General features: G+C 38.9%; 1 protein-coding gene across 1 annotated transcript in view; it reads left to right on the forward strand.

Moving 5' to 3' along the window:
- The window catches only part of prdm5 (PR domain containing 5), a 68,857-nt gene that overhangs the window by 13,536 nt on the left and 29,842 nt on the right, over nt 1-25,479 (forward strand). Inside the window, exons 9-13 of the mRNA XM_036591202.1 lie at nt 4,621-4,705; nt 5,087-5,244; nt 6,333-6,426; nt 10,552-10,712; nt 15,570-15,663. Coding sequence (XP_036447095.1) covers nt 4,621-4,705; nt 5,087-5,244; nt 6,333-6,426; nt 10,552-10,712; nt 15,570-15,663 — 592 coding nt within the window. The remainder of the gene's footprint in view (nt 1-4,620; nt 4,706-5,086; nt 5,245-6,332; nt 6,427-10,551; nt 10,713-15,569; nt 15,664-25,479) is intronic.

Genomic DNA, 25,479 nt, shown 5'->3' on the forward strand with positions numbered 1-25,479 from the left:
AACAATGCGTTTCTGAGAACAGATTCGTTCTCCTTTACAGTCATCCTAATTCATCTGAAGCCTAAATGAGTTTACCACATGCATGCTGTGCTGGAACACATCTCGTTGTGGCCTAGTGGTTTGTCTTCCTCCATTGAGACAGCCCTGTAACATTCGTCCCATAGCTCACCCTAAATGACCAGATCCCGTCTGCTGCTTCTTTACCCAGGGGAGAATTAACTTGCTCTGATCGACATTAGTCTGCTCCAGAGTCTTCTCCTGATGACAGGGACAACATAACTCAGCATTATTAGAGTTACCTTCTGAAAGACTCTCTATAAGATGAGCTGTGCCCTTGATCTGTCCAACGTGCATAATTTGGCACTGAATGTTGCTCAGAGAAGTTTAGATGGAGTGACTCATTCAGACTAATCAGGCGCAAGCTTTGGGGTGAGAAACATACAGTTGTGAGACGTTTTTTGAAATCCTTGGAATCATTCAGATTTCTTCGTAAAAGCTTGCTAAAATGTGGTCCAATCGGTACATTTCACATTCCAGTAACTTTACTGTACGAGGTCAATGCAGGTGTTCCTCTATTGATTCTGACTGTTGCTCTGAGTTAACAACAGAGTGGCTTGAACACACAGTCCATATGTCATTGTACTGACTTCAGTCACAGGCCATTCAGGTAAGACATCCCAAAAATATATATGAATCCTGTAATCCTCCCGAGATGATCTTTTAGTCTGTGACCTTGATTGTTTAAAGATGATGTATATGACATTTTAAACATTAATATAGCAGCAAATAACTATTGTCTTTTTGAAGATACAGCGAAGTAACGATGTCCTAAGCAGAGAATGAAGTCACACCCCCTCTGTGTGTTCCATATTGAGCTTCTCTGTTTTTTGTTTTCATAGCTGGTCCGGCCGCGTGTGCACGTTAGTCCCGCCCTGTGAAAACGTTAGCCCTCCCTACGTTTTGTTTTGCCCTCCCCAGACAGTGACCACCCGCATAGCGTGCGTGCACAGTTTAAGGTGAAATGGGAAAATTCAAACAAGAAGCTGAGGCACCAGGATGTAGTGTTAACTGCTGTACCTTTTAAGGTGGAAACGGGCAAATTCAAACAAGAAGCTGACTTCAGCTTTATTGACTGTTGAAATGCATGGAAAGGGATGTAGATGTTCCCTCTGCTGGACAGGCAGGCAAGATTGACTCATTTTTGCTGTTTCACAGAATTAATAGGTCAGTGTTGTTTTGTCCTGTTTGCGAATGTTTGTGATAGCAACTGGTTAGCTTCACAGCAACAACTGCAGCGACAGGGTGCTAACCCACATCCTAGCTAATGTTTGTCACATTTCTTATTGTGTCATAACATTATGTCATGGTATTTGTCTGTACAACATTTGCAAAGGGTTTTATGGCCACAAAAATCTGAAAAAGCGTGTTAGCCTCCACAGTGCATGTTGATGAATTTGGGGGCAGAGCTTCTCAAGGAGAACTGAAGTGAGGGCTGTGTTTGTTTTGCTGTTGAGTTCAAATATCAGCGGTCGTTCTGCAGAACTGCATAGTGCACCTTTAAATAAATTGTTCAGGTTTTCCTTTTGTGCATTTCACTTGATTAGTTTATTGCAGGAGCTCTGTTCTAGAGCCCTGTTCACGCCTGACATTAGCATACGTCTTGGGTGATCTAATTATAAGTGGTCAGTACTAAGTACAGGAGTAAATGGGCTCCAGTGTGTCTTCAGTCTCTCCAGTCACCTTCAGAAGTGGTCAGGTGCATATATGACCACATAACGCATGTTGTGTGAACACTAAAGCGTATCAATGTGTCCCAGACCTCAATGAAGGACTGTCTGGTTAACTGCGTCTTGACAGCAGAGGTTAATGGAGCTGCATAGCAGAACGAACTGCAAATGACCTCAGTGCTTTTAATGCTCACAATGTAAGTGAACTATAAAGTGGACTCAGTTTTCTCTCTGGTCTTTTTTTAGCATTAATGAGATCTCAGACCAGTTCTTGTTCAGACCACAACTCCTCTAGAGCTCAGATCCTTTTCACACCACTCAGGCAGTGTTCTCTGATAAAACTAGCCTTTCGGGTGGTAAGTACCAGAGAAGTACCAGACATGCCTGCTGCTCTGCTATTGGCCGAGCTAAGGTGACTGGCTGAAGCGCATCACACAAAATTGGAAAAATGCATGTCTGCTGCCTCAAGTTCTGTTTTTTGCTGTGCTCATCACTGAGCTTCACCTGGCGAAAATCCATATGTGCAATAAAAAAATAATGTATTTAAAAGAGCGGATGTGAATTTTCATTCATTCAGGGTTCAGTGTGAAAGCAGCTTAAAACTCTGTGTTGTGTCTGCCAGTATTGGCCTTTACACACGGTAAAATCACACAGGCTCTCACATATTTTTGCTTTAATATGTCAGTGCTGCTGTCTTGTCACAACATCACTGGCAGGCTTTATCCCGGGTAGTACCCTATAAATGATACTTGGTGGTCTTGGTTTTCCCACTAAAGTGCTAGAAGATTTTGGCTGAGTGCGTACGGTATGCCTTGTGGTCCAAAAGTGGACTGGGGCCATTTTTTTTCACAGTGCCCAAATCAGACCACAAAACGAACTGCAAACGGACTAAACTGAGACCACTGAGAGGTGGTCCGAGTTCAGTTCATTTTTGGGGTCTTTTAGAGGCGTCGGAGTTCGTTTGTCATGTTCACATATGCTCAGAAAACCATCACTCAGTGGCTGCGTCCTTTTCGAGACACATGAAAATGTCAGGTCAGAATGGCTTTATGTCTCACTTTCCACTTGTGATCATATCACTCAGCATGGACGTTCGTGCCATGTGTGAACAGGGCCTTGGAGAAGGAGATATAACATTTATTATTGGATCTTAAGCAAAAGTTTAGAGTGTGTTCAGTCGACAGCTTCATTGGCAAAATCCATTGGCAAACGTCATGAATTTAATTAGAAATTGCTGAATGTAGAGCATCTCTTTGTGCTCGGAGGCCTAAAGATTTTCATTCCGTTTTTGTCCACTTAATAGAGTTCTGATCAGTCCTATTTCTGTCACCTCTTCCGCTCACTGCAGTTTTCACAGCCTCCATGTGGCTTTAACTGAGTGAAATGCATGTCTACATATGAAAGCTAATTTCAATGGGGCTGGCTAAAGCTGTCTAGCAAGTCTTTTCGCTTCTCAGATGGGTTTAGGCCCACATCCTCAGCCGGGAGGAGAGATTAGAGTGCTGCTATTTCAGCAAAGCTCTAGCAGAGTCCTGAACAGGAGGGTGAAAAGTGGAGCAAAAACAGGAGAAGCTGACGGTGGACTGTGCACCCTCAAAAAGACTTTAATTTCTGGGTTTTAACATCAAGAGACATTGTTTTAGCACTGAAACAATATGCTAAAGGAGTAGAAAGCCTATTATGGCTATAAAACCTGTTTTTGTTATCACACAAAAAGATGGTGCAGTCTTATAAATTGCAAAATAGCAATATGTTAATGCACTTAAAAGTTAACAGTTAAAGCTTGTGAAGTTTTGACAAGCTTTAACTGTCTTTTGTCCTCTTTGTTTGCCCACTAATTCAAAAAGCCCTCATTAGAGTGAAGAATAGAGCTCAAGAAATGTAGTATTTTTTGAAAGTATTATATTTCAGACTGTAATTGTGGAGACTCTAAGAAATCTTGTAATAATCTTAGATGTGGCTTCATTTTGCTGGAACTCCAAAATACATTCATCATATAAGGGTTCAAACATAAACCACTTCATTATACAAATATTACTCTATTGCAGATATATTTTCCCAAGTCTAAAGTGACACAGATTACTGACTACAAAAGCCCACCAGTCTTTTTATTATCCACTTAAATCATCATCTGTTGATTTTGAACCTAAAGTGTTTTTACTTAATTTTGCCTTTTAGTATTGAGAAAATATCACTTATTTTATCAGTTATATTCATGAAAGTCGTTTCATGAATTTGTGTGGTCCGTTGAAACCTGTGTTAATGTTCTTCAGCAGACATATTATCAACATTCTGAAGGATTATTGTTTTGGGCCGAGTTTCTGTTGAAACCGCTAAGATTTTGAATTATTTCTCCATCTGTAGAAATGTTTTTGTGTGTGTTCATGCTTGTGTATGTGTGTGGCTCTGAGGCACTTTCATGTCCTTCTGTGTCCTCCCTGGTGAATTGGTCTGAGGACATTTTCAAGGCTGTACACTATGAACGGGCAACTAAATCTCACTCAAGGGAAGCTCCGAAACAACCCTGAACCTGCAATTAAAATACCTCATACGTGCTCCAGTCATTATACACTTATGTCTCTCTAGACTCCAATGCTGCTGTATTTTTTGGCGATGTTCGATGAAATTTATTCTAGTTTTTGTTTTCTCAAGCTCATAGAGCCTGCGGATATTGTATTTTTTTAGGTGTTTGTCTGGTTCCTTGTACATTTTCTGACACTTTTTAGTGAGGAAAGTCTTAACCACAGCACTTGGAGCTCCTCTGCATTGCAAGTTCCCTACTTGCTGAGTTTATCAGGTGTGTTAGAGTAGGAAAGATTGGCAGACCGTTGGAATGAGGACCTTTACTCAAATGTGTGACTGACTGATGTAGTGAACTGTTGTCTGTCTGCAGGTCCATGAGATATTTGACTGTCCTGCCTGTGACAAGAAATTCATCTCAACCAATCAGCTGAAACGGCATATGATCACACATTCAGGTATCATGTTCCTATGGCCACACACAAATACAAGATAGCTGGGAAATGAGCAGTGGTGTAACTAGGATCTTATGGGCTCCTGGTTAGTTTACTCACAATTGCTGTGTCTCGTCCAAGTTGGTTTTCTAGTCAAGGCTAACGACTGGGGTATATTATTTATATTATTAAGTTTTCACATCTGCCAGTGGGTCGTGGATGTAGAATTGCATAGGTTATACAAGGGGTCCAATAAATATATTAGGGGCCTGGTTGCTGTGGGCCCCACTGCGACTGCCTCACCTGCACAGATGGTGGTTGTGTTGCTGGAATTAGCCATACACTATCTGTCTAGAATGTATGGAAATTGACATCTGAATGTTTTGATGTGTATGGTTTCTTCAGAGAAACGTCCCTACACTTGTGAGATCTGCAATCGCAGCTTTAAGCGCTTGGACCAGGTTACAGCTCACAAGATCATTCACAGTGAAGACAAACCATACAAGTGTAAGCTGTGTTGGAAAGCATTCGCCCACCGCAACGTCTACAAGAATCACAAAAAGGTACCTCACTTGTGCTACTACAGAACTTCAGATGCTGTATATGTTGCATTAATCTGGTCTCGTGGTTATCGTTATTGAGGTGCTTGAGCCTATCGTTGCGACCACTTATGGAGAGTTTAAAAATTACTATATATGTGTATCTATACAGCACCTTTACTGTATTGCTGCTACAGTTGCATCCTAAACTATAGATAGGCTGTTAGAATTACTGTGTTAAAAATCATGCGACACATTCAGTTCTTGTTGCAAAAGATAAACTTGTAGGGTATGTGTTGCAACAAGAGGAAACTATTATATGTTACCTATGTGCAAACTAGCACCACATTGCTGCTCAATAAGATTTTTGGCCACAATTATTTATTTAAATAAGGTCTTACTCCTTTACTTTTAAATAGTTTTATATAATTAGGTGTCCAGTTAGGCTAACACATGACCTCTGACTAAGAAGATCGTACTGGTGTGTGTCTGAAGTTCTCCAACAGGGAGATAAAGGAGAGGAATGGAAATGGGAGTGGAAAACAGAAGGTTGAATATACAAATGACAACCTGAAGAGATAAATAAACCTACAAGATGAGAGAGAGAACGAGGGAGAGAGGGAGAGACAGACCAACAGACAGACATAGAGGGTCAATGCAGTCAGACAGACAGATTGATGGGTAAATACGGAGCAGGATCTCTAAGCCTCTTATCTTAATGGAGATCGTCACTCCAATCAGCCACTGTGGAGCCTCAGCCAAAGCTGCTGGCGAACCCTGACCCCTGCTAACCCTAAAAGACCTTTGACCTTTAGTCCTACCGATAGTGCCCCAAAACCCTACACAGCTCAGTACTCAAAGCATTAGAGAGGAGGAGACAGAATAACAATTAAACATGTGGCCATCACATCACATCATACTACTACTATAATTATTGATATTTATTAACATTATTCTTATTGTTATATAGTAGTATATTGTCATCATGACCATACTACTACTACTACTACTTCTCTCTCTCTCTCTCTCTCTCTCTCTCTCTCTCTCTCTCTCTCTCTCTCTCTCTCTCTCTCTCTTCCCTGTGCTCCCTTTTTCTGTCTTCCCATCTACAGACTCACTCAGAGGAGAGGCCATTCCAGTGTGAGGAGTGTAAGGCTCTATTCCGCACTCCATTCTCCCTACAGCGCCATCTCCTCATCCACAACAGTAAGTCCCTCACCATAAATTGTGTATGTTTGTGTGTGTGTGTAAAATGTGTTTTATAGAATGTTATTGTGTTTTTGTTTACATATGTAAAGCGTCAGAGAGCTTCAGATTGACCTCTCAACAAATGTAGAATTTCCCCAAATTCCCACATATTCCCACTTTCCACATCAAGCCTGGGCTAATAGGTCACTTCAGCATTGCACCACATTCAATGACAATAATAACACAGTGCACAGCTGTGTTTTCTAGCAGGTTTTGTTACTTCCTTACCGTGAGGTGGATCAGAACAGGATTACTATTACTCAGGGAGCTCTGGGCTCAGCCAATTAGTCTGTTCACTCCACAGTTATTACTGTCAAGGCTGTAGCAATTGCACAGACTGTAGATTTATACTGGATTGATGTCACTCCACAATTATTACTGTCAGACTGTAAAAAGTAGACATACTTTAGATTCATACTGGATTAAAATCACTCCACAATTATTATTGTAGAAACTGCACATACTGTAGATTCATGCTGGATTAAAATAACTCTGCAATTATTGCTGTCAGACTGTAAAAACTAGACACACTGCAGATTTGTACTGGATAAAAATTACTCTACAATCAACTATAGGACCTCCCAAGATAAACTAGTCCAGCTCCAACAGGGATTTGGACTAACTGAAGAATCATCTCTGACAGTTTAATGTAGTCCACGATTAGACTAGATCTTAATCCTCACACCCACTTCTATTTTCTGTGTCAGTCCATTTTCCAGTCTGATTTCAGTAGTCACCTAGCCAACCACCCGCAAGCCCTCTCCCGCGGCCCAGGCCGTGGCATTGGGCGCTGGGGGGGGGCGTGCGCTTTCTGGGGTTACGTGGAGCCGCCTGGTCCAGGCAGGATGGAGCTGGCCTCTGCTCTGCCCAGTCTAGACTGATGACACAGAGATTATAGAGCTGCAGGCATTTCCTGCTGTCCTCCCCAGGGGCCTATCACTGCCCTCCCCAGTCACTGCAGGACCCGGTTATTGGGACTTATGCAGGGGTTCTCCATGAATGAGGGAGGGAGGTAGGAGGAGGAGGAGGGTGAGAAGATGAACACATATCTTGGCTGTACTAGACATCTCTGTGGGTGTATGTGGTTAGTGATGTACACACTCTTTACTGTGAGAAAATAACACACAGCTGTTGTGGTATTTTCTCATGAAGTTAAAGCTGCTGTTATGAGAATCACTTAAGTACTCTTTACTCTTTTAACAGGGTCAACTGGCTTACAGGGTCAGGCCTTCACATACGCCTCATAAACAGTTGTGTTGCAGACAAACTAATCAGTGAAACACAGATTTTATGTTTTAAATTTATGATTTCACTTTGGCAATCATTTTGAATCATAAAACACCCTTTGAAATGTATTCCTCTGTGTGATGCAAAAACACCAGTGCTGCCACCTTAAAAGATAAACATATTTTTTTTTACAAAAAATTACATTAATTGCAGTTTTTGTGTGAACAGGAGGCCGATTCGCAAATATTTGGATAAGTGTGGATGGGGCTTAGGCTATTGAGCTTTTGTGCACAAGCTAATAGGACAAGATCTTAATGAAAAGAGCTGCAAATCATGCAGAAGTGATGCTCACAGGCTTGCTTGTGCTCCCTGTGGCATCCAGGAGAAAGTAGCCATAGTGTAGCTATAGCATATGTACTAACTACTCTTTAGCTGGGATGCTTTGAAATACTGCCCTCTGAGGAGAAGTGGTATGTGTCCATACTATGCCTAAAGTAGTTGTACACTCATTCATTCATGCACCTATCATGCGAGCACCTGTTATTCCCACTTACTGAACACTTTATGAGCTCCACCTACTTTGTAGCTCTTCTCTATAGGTGTACAGTTACTGACTGTAGCCCATCTGTTAATACTCCATTTTTCCAGTCGCCACATCTCATTCATCACTGGTCAGTAAATGCAGGACTGCTGTTGACCATATATTAGTTAGGCAGTGATGACATGATAGTGCATGTGGGACTGGTACGAATGTATAAGACACAGCAGTGTTGTTAGAGTTGTAGGTTGAGAGTGGATTACCACCTAAAACACATCTAACCGAAACTGACCATCGAGGTCTAGCGGAGATTGCTGTACACCACCAAGGTGGGTGCGTGTAATAAAGCGGCACATGCAGCATTAAGACTCATTGTAATATTTGTTAAAGGGGATTATTGGAAAGTTGGAGATCTAAACTTTTATATATTTATTCCACTATTGTGAGACTCATTTACTTAATTGGAGCCATGATTTATAATTATAGCATAATGAACAATGTTTTTTGTACATTCTGGTTATATGATGTAATTTGTAAACCTAAACATTTGTAAATTTTTGTGTTTCTGAATAGTTTATTGGATGTGAGCCATGAAGGAAATGTTTCATTAACAGATGCCTTACACTAAGAGACAAGACCCTGGACGGTAGTAATAAGTGATCCAAGATGGTGATGTGTGCCTCTGATGGTTTTCAGAAATGGTCTGAGATCCAAACAGAACAACTTGATAAATGAAGGAAAACATTTTACAGATAACAGAATATTTGGTGTCTACTGTGTAGTAGAGGTGTCATGATACACATGTTAATACTAATTTTTTAATACAGGGCTGCAAGACTGGAAGTGCTGTGAATCGCATACAGTTAAATTTCATGCAATAAAATTTCAAGGGAGCTGCTAAGTGCGGATTCTGAAGAGGTGGAACAAACAACTTTCTCTATAGGGATGTTAATGGCCACCAACTTGTGCTTCTGTTTGGGTGTGGAGTCCACCTGTATTCGGTTGCAGTTTATTGGAAGAGATGGAGCCCTGTTAGAAGTTCCAATCTCACTCTTTTCCGCCAGAAGAGCCACGTTTTTATATAGAAACACAGGATCAGATTATGAAATAACTTGTAATGTTCAGTCCAAGTTTTGCCAATTATCCACCAAAACACTATTGTATTGTGAAATTTGTGTATTGTTACACCCCTAGTGTCTAGTCCTTTGTGTTGTTTGTCACAGAAGAGAATGTTATGTGATTAGCTGTGCCGATGACTGCTTTTTTAGTGCAATATATTATTTGGTTGTGTATTTTGTAGTGTTTAAGATGTATTTAAGACTAGTAGTAAGTCTGCTATTCTCAAAAAAAAAATTAGCTATTCTTATCTTACCTACACTTTTAAAAAAGATGGTTCTTCAGGGGTTCTTTAGTAAAGGCAATGGTCTGTTTAGAATCATGAGTTATATATAGAACCATTTCATGCTTAAATATGGTGAAATGGTTCTTCACATTAACGGAGAATGTTACAAGCTTGAGATTGCATCAGTAGAAGAACCCGTTTTGATGCTATATAGAACCATGTACAACACATTCTCCATCACTTTTAAGAACCATTTCACCATGCAAAGAACCTTTTAATGGTTCTATATAGAACTGATGGTTCTAAATAGAAGCATTCCCTTCACTAAAGAACCCTTGAAGAACCATCTTTTTAAGAGTCTCCTACATTATATGTTTGTACTGCACCACATATACTATGATGAAACATAGAAACAGGATTGAGACAGAGGTTTAAAAACAATTGGCTCTGTTTTTATTGTTTATAACTGAAAGCAGTGTTTTAGCAGACCTTTATGAGGGGCCTGCATGTTTTTCACCATCCACGTTTCGGTAAAAACTCCATTGTTGTGTGTCATTCTATAAAACTGAAAGGAGGGAGAAGCAGGCTTTTGAAGGGCACTGTGGCTTCTCTGCAGAGGTGGATGGACCCTTCATTCTTTATTTGTTTACCACCCCATTTTTCATTCCCTTTTTTTATTGGTCTCTATGATAGACGTGAGTGCAGACACCCATGTCCTTCACTCTGAAAAGAATAGTGTGTCTAAAAAAAAAAAGACAATAATAGAACAATTTCCAAAGCTAGACAGACACTTGGGGCAGCAAAGTGGCTGCCACAAAGCGGTCGGGACACAAAGTGGTACCCCCTGTCAAACGGCGAAGTTGAACGAAGCTTTCAGACGCAGAACAAAAGCAAGTCTCCCGCTCTTTGTGTGGAAAAAAGGGGAAATTGTCCTTTTGCGCTGACTCCTTGCGCCTTGTCTGTTCTTTCTGTCCAGGTGAGAGGACATTCAAGTGTGACCAGTGTGACGCCACGTTTAAGCGCAAGGACACACTGAACGTGCACATTCAGGTCGTACACGATGGACACAAAAAATACAAATGTGACCTGTGCGAGAAAGCCTTCGTCACTCCCTCTGTGCTCAAGAGTCACAAGAAGGTACTGTACATCCAAAGTAATATATGTAATATAAGAATTGTTATTAGCCAGGCATGTTTTCACATGGAATTTATGTGATCTGGTATGTAATTAAATAAATATTATTTCTGAATTTAATAAAATAAAAATATATACACAATGTAAAATGTACAATACAGATTTAGATTTAGATTAGTGTATATATAGCAGGAGGTGGTTTAAGTTCAGGTTTTACACTGAGATAAACAGTGTTTTACTTTATTTTGCACCTTAACAAGCATTGTTTGAGTGTTGCAAACAGAAGTGGACATTAGAAATTAATCCGCTTTTATTGCCACACCAGCTTAGTGGTTAGGGACTTTCTACAATGTGTTCTTAACAGAAAAGACAGTAAAAGAACACCACATACCTCTTAACTCATAAAAGACATATCGTTGCTGTCAGAACAAAACCTTGTATCTCCATTTTTGTCATTTTTCAGTTTTTGTTATAATTTGAAAATGCCTATTGTCCCTTTACACTGTGGATAAATTTAATGATGAATGAACCAAAATAAACAGCCCAAAATGACATGGAAAAAATTCTCGTTCCATTGACGTACATTAAAAGTAAAGTATGTTTTTTGTTTCTCCTGTAATGTTAGCATTTTGGAGACAACAGCGATATGTAAATCCATGAAGTACAAACAGGTTTTAAATAAATAAGACATTTAAGACATACAATGATCAAAAAAGCTGGAATTAAAAATGTAAAGTATAAAGTAACTTTCAAAATTTGCTTAGACAATACTCATCAGTTGGTGAAAGAAGGAGAAACAATTCAGCAGCTGAATTGTCTTGCAGTTGTTCTCACAAGAAGTGCAATAAACATTATGCACATGGGTATGAGTATTAGAGCAGTATGTATTCAGCTGGAAACTATTACTAGTAAAAAGATGTTAAGGAACTTCAGTTTCTTGACATTTCTGGACTTTGATACAAGTCTTAGCATTCGGATTAAATTACATTTATTCACATTTTTGTTAGCTAATGGCTAGCAATGACTGCTAGTTCTACTTGCTTATAGGACCTCTCCATTAGTCCATCAGTTAAGCTCAGTAATCATATGCATTCATTGGTTAGTAGGTCTGCTGTTGCTGCCCTTGAGTGGTCCCACACCCAGTATGGTTTCAGTTTTTACCCTTTAGCTTGTGATGAGTGTTTTGGATTCTTATCTCCAGGAGGCTTCATCTAAAACAACTGCCATTTCTGCTTGGTCTGTTTAAGTCTGTCTTTGTACTCCTTTACACTGATTGAATCGCCACAGCAGGTACAGTAATCCGGAACCCCACTGTAGCCTGGCTTCCTGTCATCTCTCGCTCCGAAGTGAAATACAGGCCGAGTTCAGACCAAAAGGCATGCAGTACATTAGCTGTGCAGAGCTTTCAAAGTATCAGACTGATCATGGAGATTAAAAGCGCTCAGTTTTGACTGTATCTGATCTGATTTTAGATCAGATGGAAATTAAACCCTTTCTTGGAAACCGACTAAAGGCTCTGGAGGAGTATTTTGTTATTATAAGAAGCAGCATAAAGATTAGGCTCATATTTAGGAGCATATTGTTGTTGTCAGAACAAAACCTTGGGTCCTTTTTTTTTAATCATCTGAAAATGCCTGCTGTTCTGTACATTATATAAATATTTAATCCAGAATGGACCAATAGAAATGGTCCAAAGTACATGGAATAAAATCTTGTTACATTAACTTACTAACTTACATTGGAAGTTAAAAGTTTTTTTTAAAGTTTTTTCCTTCTCCGGTACAGTTTTGAGATTGGAGGTTTTGCTATAGCGACGATATTCTGGTAGCATTGATTAGACGGTACTGCAGAGCTGCACAGTATAGGCAAAATATCATATTTTGATTATATTACTTCATCTTATAATTTTGTGATATGCTTAGTGATATTAAAATATGTTGTTGGCAATATATTATGGATTGTTTTCCTTTGTTGGAACTTCTAAATACCTTGATTCATCAAAATAATTACTGAACACTCTTCTGATCTTGTTGTGAATATGCTAATCAAAACAATCATAATGAAACAAAAATTTTACTTAATTGTTACGAACTTCTGCAGTTATCAGTATTGCAGTTACCAGTATTGCAATAACAGTGGACAGACTATATGTTGTGCAGTCCTACAGTATCGCCTTTTTTAGCTAACACGACTACACACACACTCACAGTCATGCGTACACATGTAAGCCTATTCATTTTTACAGTGTTCTTCAAAATCCTCTAAGCCTAACCTTAACCCTAAAACTCACCTTAATTTCAGTAAACAAAAAGATACTTTTCCCTTTCAGTTTTGAAGCTTAGAGCTTTTGTTTAGAAAAAGCAAATGAAACAAAACAAAAAACACTCACTATATTGGTAATTTAGCCCTCTATTTTTCCCCTCTGGATTTCTTACAAAGTCAGGGCATTTTTTTGTCCTGAAAATGTATGAAGTTAATTAATCACACACACATAGAGGGGGAGGGAGAGAGTTGTCGGTGAGATGCGGTATAATATTATCAGTTTGATTGAGCTGGTTTAAAAGGCTCTAAATGTTTCTCTTGCTGTGTCCAGCTCTGTTATCATCACTGCTTCTCTTTCTCTTACAAACAGCTTTCCAAACAAACTGTACACACTGCATCTGGTGGACATGTGTATATGTTTGGATCTGTTCAGGAGACTGTTTAGGGGGATGGGTTTTTATTGGGAGTCAGATGGACTTGATGAATGATGAAATCTCAAGCTGACCAGCCACACTTGGGCTTTATAAGGAAGAGATATTGTGAAGAGAGCTAGAAGAAAAACAGAAGGACAGTTTATTTGTTATTGGATCGATAAGAATATCGCTGTTGTCAGAAAAAAAACTCATATCTCCAAAATTCTAACTTTACAGGAGAAGGAAAAAACCTACTTTACTTTTAATGTAAGTCAATGGAACCAGACTTTCTTCCAAGTCATTTAGTCCATTCATCATGAAATTTACATACAATGGAAATGGCAACAGGTATTTTCAAATTATGTCAAAAACTGAAAGAAGACAAAAACGGATACAAGTTTTTCTCCTGAGAACAGCGATATTCTTATCTATCCAATAACAAATAAAGTGTCCGTCTGTTTTTCGTCTAGCTCTCTTCACTCTATCTCTTTCTTGTAAAGCCCAAGTGTGGCTGGTCATCTTGAGATTTCATTATTCATCAAGTCCCAATAAAAACCCATCCCCCTAAACAGTCTTCTGAACAGATCCAAACATGTACACATGTCCACCAGATGCAGTGTGTACAGTGCAGTGTTAGGTTTAGGGTTAGACTTATCACATGTAGATGTATGTAATTAAAATGGGACATATCATTACATACATGTACGTGTTATTTTCTTTTTTTTCATAATATACGTTGATGGTAGAGAGCTTTACACATACAAGAAATATCAAATAATAAAAATAAAAAATGTTCAGATTATACATCAGCTGTTGTTCTTTTCAGAAACTCGTTATATACAAAATTGTTACAAATAGATATCCAGCCATTATAGAATAAAACTCTTAATATGTACAATACATATGATAAATATTACTATAAGCAATGTAACTTAAATGTAATGTATACTTATGTCCTGACATGTATGTATGAAAACAAACCTCTGTGTTTGTGTGTGTCACAATAGCTGGGTTGAGGGAAGAGCGAGGGATGGAGGGAGGAGGGAGGAGGAGGGAGGGAAGTGGAGATGGGGTGGAGGAGATAAGGAGTGGGAAAGGAACTGAGTGGATAAGGGGAGGAAGAGAAGAAAAAGAAACTGAAAAAATGAGGGAGGGGAGGAAGGGTTGTACCCCTTTTTTTAGCTTTTATTCTTTACTCCCTCTCCCTCTCGCAGTCTTCTTTTGTGTTGGTTCATACTGGAAGCAGAACCACTCATTTTTAACCGGTTTTCATCTAGTAGGCTCCACTACCTTGTGTTAATTCTAACACAACAGTATACAAGTATATATTGGTGGTGCATAAAATTGATTTGATTTGCCGACAATATATTGTATTGTAGACAGCATGTTAGTTTACCCGCACAAATTGTAGCCTGTTGTCTGTCTGTGGTGATTTTAAAAAGGCGTGTGTTTCTGCTTTTGTTTTGTTTTGGATGACACCAAAACTACATTATTTCATTGAGGAAGGGAGATCAGCATGAAGTCATTATTGTGGTCCCATCTCTTTGTTTGATGGATGCTCAATTGGATTGAAATTGGAGTTTTAAGAAAGATTTACACACTTCCCTTTTTACTTGTCATATTGATAATTGTTTTTTCTTTCAATCAACTGGAGGATGTTTAAATATATTTTTTTTTCAATATTTCAAGTGTTTGGGGAACAGCAAGAACTTACTAAATGAAAAATAATACATTGTAATGATCTATTTACGGTAATTCCTGTATTATCTGTATTAAGATTTGATTACCACTTTCAACTTTGAGGCATTCTGAATATTAATTTTATTATAACTGCATTTTCCATGTTATATAGCTTTTTTTGGTCATTTCATTTACAAAATCATCTACAGCTCTGTTCATTGTGGATCTGGAGTGATTCTTCATTTTTACGGCTTTTTATGAATTAGTTGGAATCTCTGAAGTTGTAGAGTAGTAGCGTCATAATAGAATCAGTTTATACTTGTACCTATAACAAAATTGGTTTTATATGCATAAAAACAGTTAATTCGGTATCTTTAGGTTGGGCTCCAAAAAAAAAAAGTCAGTGATCTCAGGAGATTTCTCACACCAATACTAGACTGAACATCAGTAATTGTGTTAGTGTCTTTTTTCAGATGTCATTTCTTTTTTTCTGTTTGTCTGGCAGACACACACAGGAGAGAAGGAGAAAATTTGTCCGTACTGTGGTCAGAAATTTGCTAGCAACGGAACTCTGAGAGTGCACATCCGCAGCCACACAGGTCAGTAAAGCCCGTCCAAGCGTGTTTTTGCCCAAATACTGGGTCTCTTCACAGTACAGGGTACACCTAGACACTTAATAGATGTGTCCCTTTGTTGACTGTACATTAACAGTCAGATCTCCTTATTGTCAAGAACTTACGCACGCAAATGATATTATGCCAAGGATTTTGACATTTGAAAATGTAATATCTTCTTTAAAGTGATGGGTGAATAAACCAGTAGTTTAGTAGATCCGTGTTTTTCAAACAAGTAGTCTAATAGACCCTTAAGGCCAAATGACAGTCACAATGTATGCATAACTTTATCAACCAGCTTAATATAGCAGGTGTTAAATTATAGTATCTTGTCCAGTTTTGTTGACTTTATGGAAGTATGGCTCCCCCAAAGGGACACACGGAATGCTGCCGCCCTGTGAAGTTCTCAATGTAGAAAGAGTGACAGAGGGCCTTTATAATAGAGAGCCAGACATTCCTGTGTGCTGCCATAACAACCTGCTTCAGCCCAGGCCACACACACACACACATGCATATGTGTGTGAACTCACGCACACTTCTTGCCTTTCCCATCCCCCAGTTTAAGTTTTGTCTTGAAATATCTTTATATAACATCAACCATCTCGGTCTCTCTGGCCATATATTTTAACAGGTTAATACAATGATATAATCTTATATTAGGTTATATTATGCTATTAACCTGTTTTTCCACCTTTTGGCAGTCTCACATAGGGATGGGATGATGTGGATATTTCCTATCTTGATGTCAGTTGCCAAAATGAACTTTTGTTCATTATTGTTAAGATGAATTAATAATAATATTACCATATATATATATATATATATATATATATATATATATATATATATATATATATTGATAAAAGTATTGATGTTGGAAATTAGTTGTTGATTTTTAGTTACTCTTTTCCAAACTTGTGTTTTTGGTATAACACTTAGTCCTGTCAAGATTATAATATTGTAGCTGATCGTTAATTGGCATATAAATTGTTTTTAAATAAAAAATTATATTGTCTTTTTGTTCATTTTGCACAACTTCCCTTGAAATAAATATGATATTATCAGAGCAACCCACTTCTTACTGTTCAGACTATAACTATGTAAACCCGTTTTGCAGGGAGATGCAGCAGTAGGTTATTTACCTCCACTGTCACTTTTAAAAAGACAGTAATATGAATTATTAAAATGTGAAATAGTATGACTAGCATTGGGTTTTATACCATGGCATATAAATTAAACCAGTAACTGTTCCATTTATACTCACAGCTAAGGATTTCCTACAAGCTCTGCTCTTTTCTTTTTACAAATCTATCACAGACATCCCCATCAGAGGCTTAGAATTGAAGAATAAGCTGTAGATGTACGTCGTAGCTCCATCCTCTTTGATTTAAACCGCACAGGATTGTGTTTATTCCTTCAGACTCACCTAATTCATCTCAAGAACGGCTTGATCAATAGTTAGCATGCAGGAAAAGCAAGAACATTGTTGAATGCAGGTGGACTACAGCCTGAAAAAATACTGCTATAGACAGATGGATGGACTTAGGGTTGGAGAAGGTCAAGTCAAGCGATATCAAACAAAAAGAGCAACTAATAAATTCCCTCTCTTACTTTGGAATTTAACTCTATGAAAATATGGCAATTCTCAGTTTTCATGAAGCCTCAAAGCAAAACGTGGTTTTGAGAATGCTGAGAGTCCCCTCTCTGTGTTATTAGTCTCCTGTTTGACCACTGTAGACAGAATTAATGAGCTATATCAGACGCATTCTGGGCTTTTATGGGCCTAGAGGTCCTTTGTCTGTCCACAGACTAACACAGCCCACCCATTATTAACACTACAGCCCTTCACACGAAAACACACTCTTTCACGCACACATAAATGCATATAAACATGTCTGCTGTAAAAATGACAAATGAGAATGACAACAAGATAAATCTGTGGATGTTCGTATGTAGCGCACATGTAAGAATGTGTGTGTGCATGTTTGTGTTTTTATTTGTAAGTGTATAGAGCCTCAAACAAACTGTGTTTGTACAGATAAACAAAGAGAGGGGTGTTGGGGAATGCAGTGGGAGGGGTGGGAGAGAGGGATGCACCTCAGGAGAAGAAAAGAGGAGAGTAAAAAGAAGGGAAAGGAGAGAAAGGAGCACTCTAAAAAGGCATCCAGCAACAAGACCTCTGACCCTTCCTGCCTGTAAATCTGGCCCCCGTTTTTCTAGCCCAGGCTCCCTTTCACTTTTATTAGTGTTCCTCTCTCTCTCTCTCTCTCTCTCTCTCTCTCTCTCTCTCTCTCTCTCTCTCTCTCTGTCTCTGTCTCTCTCTCTCATAGTGTTTCACCCACTATGTGTGTCAACCTAGTCTCCTTTTCTCCCTTTGGAACCCAAATAAATAATAAACTATATAGGTTAAGCAGCTGCTGCACAAACCCTTACATGCAATGTTTAGGAGAATCTTACTCCACAAATTTGTGGTTCGGTAGAAGTGACAGAGCTTAGGAAGCTTTTAGAACTTTACTCGGGTCTGAAACTTTGATCCAAAACTGAATATAGGCCGAGAACATACTGCTTAAGTCTGACCTGACCCAACCCGACCCAGAGCAGCGAACTGTAGCATGACAACAGACAGAATCCCAACAAAATTCTGTCTGAACTTGACTGCAAGTTTTGTCTGACAAAATCTTGTCTGACAACCGTAGCCTGACAAAACACTGTTCCAACCTGACTGTAACCCAACATAATTCTGTCTAAATGTACCTCTAGCCTGAAAAATGGTTGGTGTAGTGTAGTGGGTAACACCTCTGCCTTCTACACTGTAGACTGGGGTTCAATCCCCCGCCTGGGCAAACACCCTACACTGTACCAATAAGAGTCCTTGGGCAAGACTCCTAACACTACCTTCACCTACCTGTGTAAAATGATCAAAGCGTAAGTCGCTCTGGGTAAGAGCGTCTGCCAAATGCCGTAAATGTAAAATATTTTGTACCAAGTTGTCTGACAAAAGTCTCCTGTGTAAATCTGTAGACTAACAAAATTTTGCCTGTGGCCTGACCAGACTGGAGCCTGGCAAAATTCTCAACTTGACATTAGCTTGACAGAATTCCCCCCAATCCAATTGTTGAAAAACAAACTCAATAAACTTTTTAAGATAGCAAAAAATCGGATCCTGACTGCAGACCAACAAAATTCTGTCTGAGCCTAACTGTGGCCAAGACATAATCTTGTCCTAACCTCACAATGTAACCCCCTACAAATTGTGTCTGAATGTGCCAGTAACCAGATAAAATTGTGTCTGAATGTGCCAGTAACCAGACATGATCCTGTCAGAATGTACCTGTAACCAGACAAAACTCTGTCTGAGTGTGCCTTTAGCCAGACAAAATTCTGTCCCAACCTGAATGTAGCCCAACAAAAATCTCTTAACCTGACTAAATTTTGTCCCAGCCTGACTGGAGCCATGCAAAATTCTGTCCCAACTCAACAAAATTCCATGTTAAAGTTACTGCAGTCTGTCAAAATTCTGTCCAAATCAGATTGTAGGCCAACAAAAGTCTGCCCAAACCCAACCACCACAACCCAACCAAGTTCTACTTGTGTTTTCTAAGAAAACACTAACGGTAGAAAAACTGAAGCAGACAGTAATGCAGACCAAAAACCATTAAAAGTGAGAGATGCACAAGGATAAACCCAAATGTGAAAGTTGAGCCTGACCTGAGCCCAACAAATATTTGAGAAACAATGTCCAAACCTGACTGAACCTGATGTGAATAGTGGGGTCCCATCGTTTTCGGACATATATTTCAAGCTCTAAAGCTTTAGCATTGTGTGGTGTTGTGGTTCTTATCTGAAGGACATCGCCGCTCAGGAAGTCAGTAAAGGATTAACGAGAAACACCATAGCGTTCTCCCTGAGCTCCCCTGCTGAAAGTGGTAAAGGCCAGTGCTGACAGACCTAAAGAGTTAATCCCTGAGTGTGTGTTTGATCAGTCTGCAGAGGAGTAGACTATAAACAGTGTTTGTTTCTTTAGCAAACACTCCCTCTAAAAGCTTAAAGCCAGGCTTATTCTTAAACCTGACTTCTTTAACTTATAGACACTCACCAATCTCTTCCAAAGCCCAGCTGTAGCTTTAATTGCAGGGAGATGCGTCCTAAAGAGTTCACATGCTAAAAACTCGCTGAACTTTGGTATCATGTACTTAAGAATAACTCCATCTATGATTGGACAAGTAAACCTGTCAGTAATTACCATGTTTAATTAGACAAACTGCATTTGTTAAATTAGTCTTATCAAAGTGAGGAAGAAACACGTTTAGAAATGCCATGTTTTTTTGTCTTTATTCTAAAGTGGCTGTTATAGCCGTAGCTTAAGCTTGAATACAAAGTTTACACAGATTTCCTCTTACCCCAAATTTATCAGCTAAGACTGAAGTTTGGAGTTGAAGTTGGCTTTTTTTGATTTTACACACATGCAGCTAACAAATAGCCAACAATGAACATAATTAATCCTCACTTTCTCGCCTCAAGTTGTTAAGTAATTTCCAGTAGGCTACTTTATGTGGTTTCTAACCCTGTATGGCATATTGTTATCTATAAAAATGCAAACTCAAATCAAACTTGACTGATCTTGACTGATCAGTTATTTGTGAGGTAAAAAGGGGAAGAAACATGCTATACAGCTGCTTCAGAAGGAAAGTAAACTCAAGCTCATCACAGATGGTTCTTGTTGTTTAAGGCTGTTTGTATAAGAAGTAGTCATATTCAAATTAGTGTATCAATAAATGTATATATTTTTGTGTATTCATCATGGGGACAAGCACCAGACATAGAATTTCCACTTTTGGCATCGATGTTCCTCTGTAGGTGAAGAAAAACTCATTTTAGCCACTGCGTCATGGACCGTACATGACAGTCACTGTATTAAGTGGTGGCGTAGGCTTTGGTTTAACAGATCCCAGAGCAGAGAGGATTTATTCACGAACACCTTGCCCATGTGCCAGCGGCCTGCCATGACTGTTCTTTTAGTCCAGTGTGTTGATGAAGTCATTCTTCGGCGCCACTAAGGATTGAGCTTGTTAAGACGGTCATTTGTTCTGCTAGAGTCAATCAGTCTTTCTTGCTGTGGACTCTTTTGCCAATGCTGTTCCCAGAATCTGTTTAATAGGCTGGTTCCCAAACCCAGATACTGGATGGCCACATCATTGCACTGCTTAGTTTTCCCTGATCTAATGCATCTGAAAGGAATCCAGCATTTTCAACCTAAAGCTAAAAGTGCACTAAGTGATTTTTAGCCTGATTTTAACCCCCATTTGCACCTTCCAACAAATATTCACATTCAGAAGCAAATTTCCAGCTTGATTGATGATGCTGATGATCTGGTGATGTGATACAGGAAAGTAGTCCATCCATTAGCCCTCTGTTCTAGCTCCCAGGTGATCAAAGGCCTTTGATTTTTTTTATTTTTACGGCTAAAAATATTAGACAGTTGACCTAACGGAACAATTTAGTGATTTAGACAACAGCTAATGAGAGAGCTAGCAGAGAGAAAATAAGCAAAGGAATATATCTGCGTGTTGATACAGGAGTTGCTTGGTAAGCTCTGCAGAAACGCCTCTTTTAACAATTAACAACAATTTAACAATTTCACGGCAGCTGCCCGTTTGTAGTAGAATGATTCTTCAGTTTTTGCTGCAGAACAGAATGATATCTGCATTTCCTAACTCCATATTTATCCATAGTTTGGATTTTTACTGCGTGTCTTGTGTGTACATGGAAGCACAAACAAATCCAATTTCAGCAATGCGCATGATAACAGCGAGATTTGGGATTTTGATGCTTATTTGTAGCCCAAACCCATTATGTGTTTGGTAATCTCTCTCTGCCTAATCATCTACTGTACCTGCCCTTGCCACAAAAAGACAAGAAAGACAAGCTCATTAGCTCTTCTGAAGAGGCAGCCTCCATTGCTGATCTGACTACCAAATCTACCGATTTTCCTCAGCTATTTCTAAAAGAATTTTTAAAATTTATTCTTCTGCATATTGCAGAAATTTTTGGGCTACTGTTTTCTAGCTTCTTAACACTGTGGTATATTAATCTCATAGCCCTTTTTCCCTCTCTGTGGTTAACCAAGTATCCGATTTTTAACTCTTACAGATACTTGAATATCAAAGTTAGTCAGAATGCATATTCCTAGTCAATTCCAGAACAGCATTTGATGCCTTACCCTGCCATATAATTTAAATCAGACTGGCTTAAGAAGACTTATTGAAGGACTGGATTTGGCCTTGTTTGATGATTCTGACAATAAATGTTTATATTAAACACATTTTTCTAGAACACTCCTGAATTTTTCAGAGTGTTTATTTCTGTTTATTCAAGAAAAACTGCTCAGTAGTTTCGAGTAAATGAATTTTCTGATCTTTTCTATATACAGGAAAATGTGAAAATTATTGTTCATGGCATCTGATATTATGATACAGAGGCCACAGATTATGTTTCTAGTGTATTCATTTAACTGATGAATTGCATCGGGTATGCTGAAGCAGGAAAGGCACTGTGCTGTGCAGAGCTATGGTCCGACAAGAAAGCTTTAGAACCATGTTTTAACTGTGGTAGAACTGGTCTTAGATCAGCGTCGAACAGCAGCATATTTAGACAGTGAAATATGGAGTGTGATGGAAAGGAGCAAGCGGAGGTTAGAATGTTTAAAGAGCCAAACTGGGGATGGGTGTTCCCCTTTAAATGCCCGTTCAGACACATCTGAGACTTCCAGTGTGAATGAATGTTTTGTTTGTCAGCCGGGGTCCAGCACTATGTCATAGGGCAGGTGTGTGTGTTTGTGTGTGTGTGTGCTTCTCCTTAAGCAGTAGGACATAGGAGCAGGGCTGTGTGTATGTGTGTTTGTGTTAAACTCACAAAACCGTGCACTGTCCTCATCAATGTGTGCGATGTAGCTTGCTAAAAAGCCGGCTTAGCAGGAGGACCTGAAGGAAATACTTACAGAATGCAGACACTGAAAATGACATCATAGGCCATGTCATGGCTGGGAAGAGACCCAGGTTTAGGTGTTTAGCCGGATTTGCATTTACATTACTCTAAAAATAAGACTAAAAGGCCTCTTGTAAGACAGAGATGTGTAGTGTGAGTGTGTGTACTAGGGCTGTCACAATACAAGAAATTTGCTTTTGATGCCGATACCAAAACATTTGGACAGTTTATTAAATTGAACACAGAAAAATATACACATTGTCACTTGTAACTTAATTTACATCTTTCATTTTCAAGTAGATTTATTTTATTTAATTTTAGGATTTATAATTCATTTTATTAATGTGAAACTCTTCAAATGTTAAATAAGTGACTATTAGTGCTGTAAAATAAATAAAATAGTGAATTGCAATAAATTGCAATTATGTACACAAAGTAAGTAAATTTCACAATTGCAAAGGTATGTTGTATTATGTTGCAAGAGTAACATTAAATTCCACAACACTAATAATCTGGCTGGCTATTTTCAGTAGCTAGCTAGCAAACAACCAACGTAACCGTCCAACAATAAAAAGCCAATCCAGCATCACTCCTGGGTCCCTTCAGGTCACAGAGCTGTCACCACCTTTGTACCAGAATGTAACTGCTGTACCATTTAAGGTGGAATGGGAAAATTCAAACAATAAGCTGATGGATGTCCTTATGGGAAAAAACGACCTTATCAGGTGGTGTAAGTAGTCATATTAAGCTGAGTCTGTACTGAATTAACATTAAAAGCACAATATATATATTTTTTTAAAAACACTGAGTTACTACGCTGTACTAATGATATGTGCATGCTCAGTAAGACCGCACAATGGGTAGGATAAATTGTTAGAGCACCAGCTCTCCTCAGTTCTGCGTTTCTTTGCTTTGATCACGGGCATTACCACAGCGGACGTCTGGGTTTGCTGTTTCAATGTCTCCATATTCAGCGATATCTTACTCCTTTCTTTCACTAACTTGAATAAAACACTGAATAAAACTCCTCACAGTTGTTTTATTTATATGCCAGTGGTCATGTCTCTGCCCATATCAGTCAAATTAGCATGCACAAATTGATTCACCTATAAACAAAATACAAGTCGTGTTAACTTATTTAATTAAAGAATTAGTCCTGAAAATTAGGCATGTGTGTTAAGTTTGTGTGTGTGGGTGATATCCCATTGTGTAGCTGGTAGAAATACATCAAGTAACATTATTTCAGCTCATTTTCTTATTAGGCACAGTGTTCCTTAAACTAGCTGTATAAGCTTACTGTCTTGCTCGGGTTAAAGGGGAATTACACTGATTACACTGTGTTATCACTTTTTTAACATTATCAACATAATATATAAAACTTAGAAGACACACATAGGTCTTGGACTTGGATAGTAAATAAAGTATATTAGCAATGTAGACATTGGGACCCCTGGTTCCTAAAACCACCACTGTAAAACCTCAGAGTTGTTAAGCTACAAAGAACCATTTGACACGTAAGATACCAAATAATATTTTTCAGATTATGGACACTTTCTTTTCTCTGACAGATGGTTTATGCAACAGTTAAATCCTAACAGGCAGAGACGTGAATCGGACACAATGATATTGGATGTCAGGACTGCAGTCTTGAAAGAGCACTTTATAACATCCATATGAGATACTGTATCAATATGAAATATTATAGTACAGTTAAGAAAGTTCTACATATGTGTTCAGTTTGGCTTAGATACAAAAAGGATGTGTGTGTGTGAGGGAGAGAAAGACCAACCATGTGTCTTTCTGTGTGTGTGTTGTGTACATGTGCGCGTATGTCTGATACTGTGTGCATGTACGTGTGTCTGATTATGGATAATTCCTCTGGATGTCCTCTCTGTAGGAATCTGTGTCCTCACAGTAGTCTTGGGTGTGCTGCAGTGTTCAGACATGACACATACTGTCTCTTACAGAGGGTCAGCACCAACATCTGCACATCTGAATCCTGAAACATCATCCTCCTTGCTCATGTGTGTGGTATTCTTGTATGGCCTCATCGATTCTGAGCTGGAATTTGGAACGTCATACGCAAGTAGTAGACTAGATGTAAACTGTGGTTATTTATGACCCCCAAGCTTCCAAGCTTTTCTATTGTATACAGTTCCACATTTAGTTGTGCTCTTTGTCGGTTTTCTCTGTGTGATCCAAATGTGTCCATGTGAGGACAGCTGTGAAGAGCCTTTGGAGCAGCTTTGTGCTGTATTAATGCAGTTCTTGTGTGTTTTGATGACTGGATGTTTTGATAGTTGGGGAAGGTCTTTGTAGTGTGGTTTTATGTGTGTACTGTGTGTGTGCACATATAGTAAAAGAAAATAAGTGGGGGAAAAAAAATATTTAGACAAAATGTGACACCTAAAAAAAACCATGCGAGCCCTGGTTGACCACCAAAAATGTTACCATCAGATAAACAGTGATTTCATCTTTGAGAGGTAGCATTCTTGCTTCAGATGTGAAAAAATCCAGTTTTTGATCATTGTGAGAAGACGTCTCAGCGCTACGGGTCTGAAAGGATATGTAGCTGTAAAGAAGACCTTACTGAGAAAAGGAAATAAAAATTTGTGAATCTAACAAAGAAGCTGCTGGAGTTCTCAGAACAATGGACTGCCAAAACCCAAAACCAAGGCCTCAACATAACTGAATATATTTAAGACTACTTGGGTCATGAAAAGCAGAAGAAGTAAATAAGGATGGCCCATGAATTTTGTACAGTACTGTGTGTACCTAGCAAAACGTTGATCTATGTAGCTTTTACCAGCTGCGTAG

The sequence above is a fragment of the Colossoma macropomum genome, unplaced genomic scaffold, assembly GCF_904425465.1.
Source record: "Colossoma macropomum unplaced genomic scaffold, Colossoma_macropomum, whole genome shotgun sequence".
NCBI classification, from domain to species: Eukaryota; Metazoa; Chordata; class Actinopteri; order Characiformes; family Serrasalmidae; genus Colossoma; species Colossoma macropomum.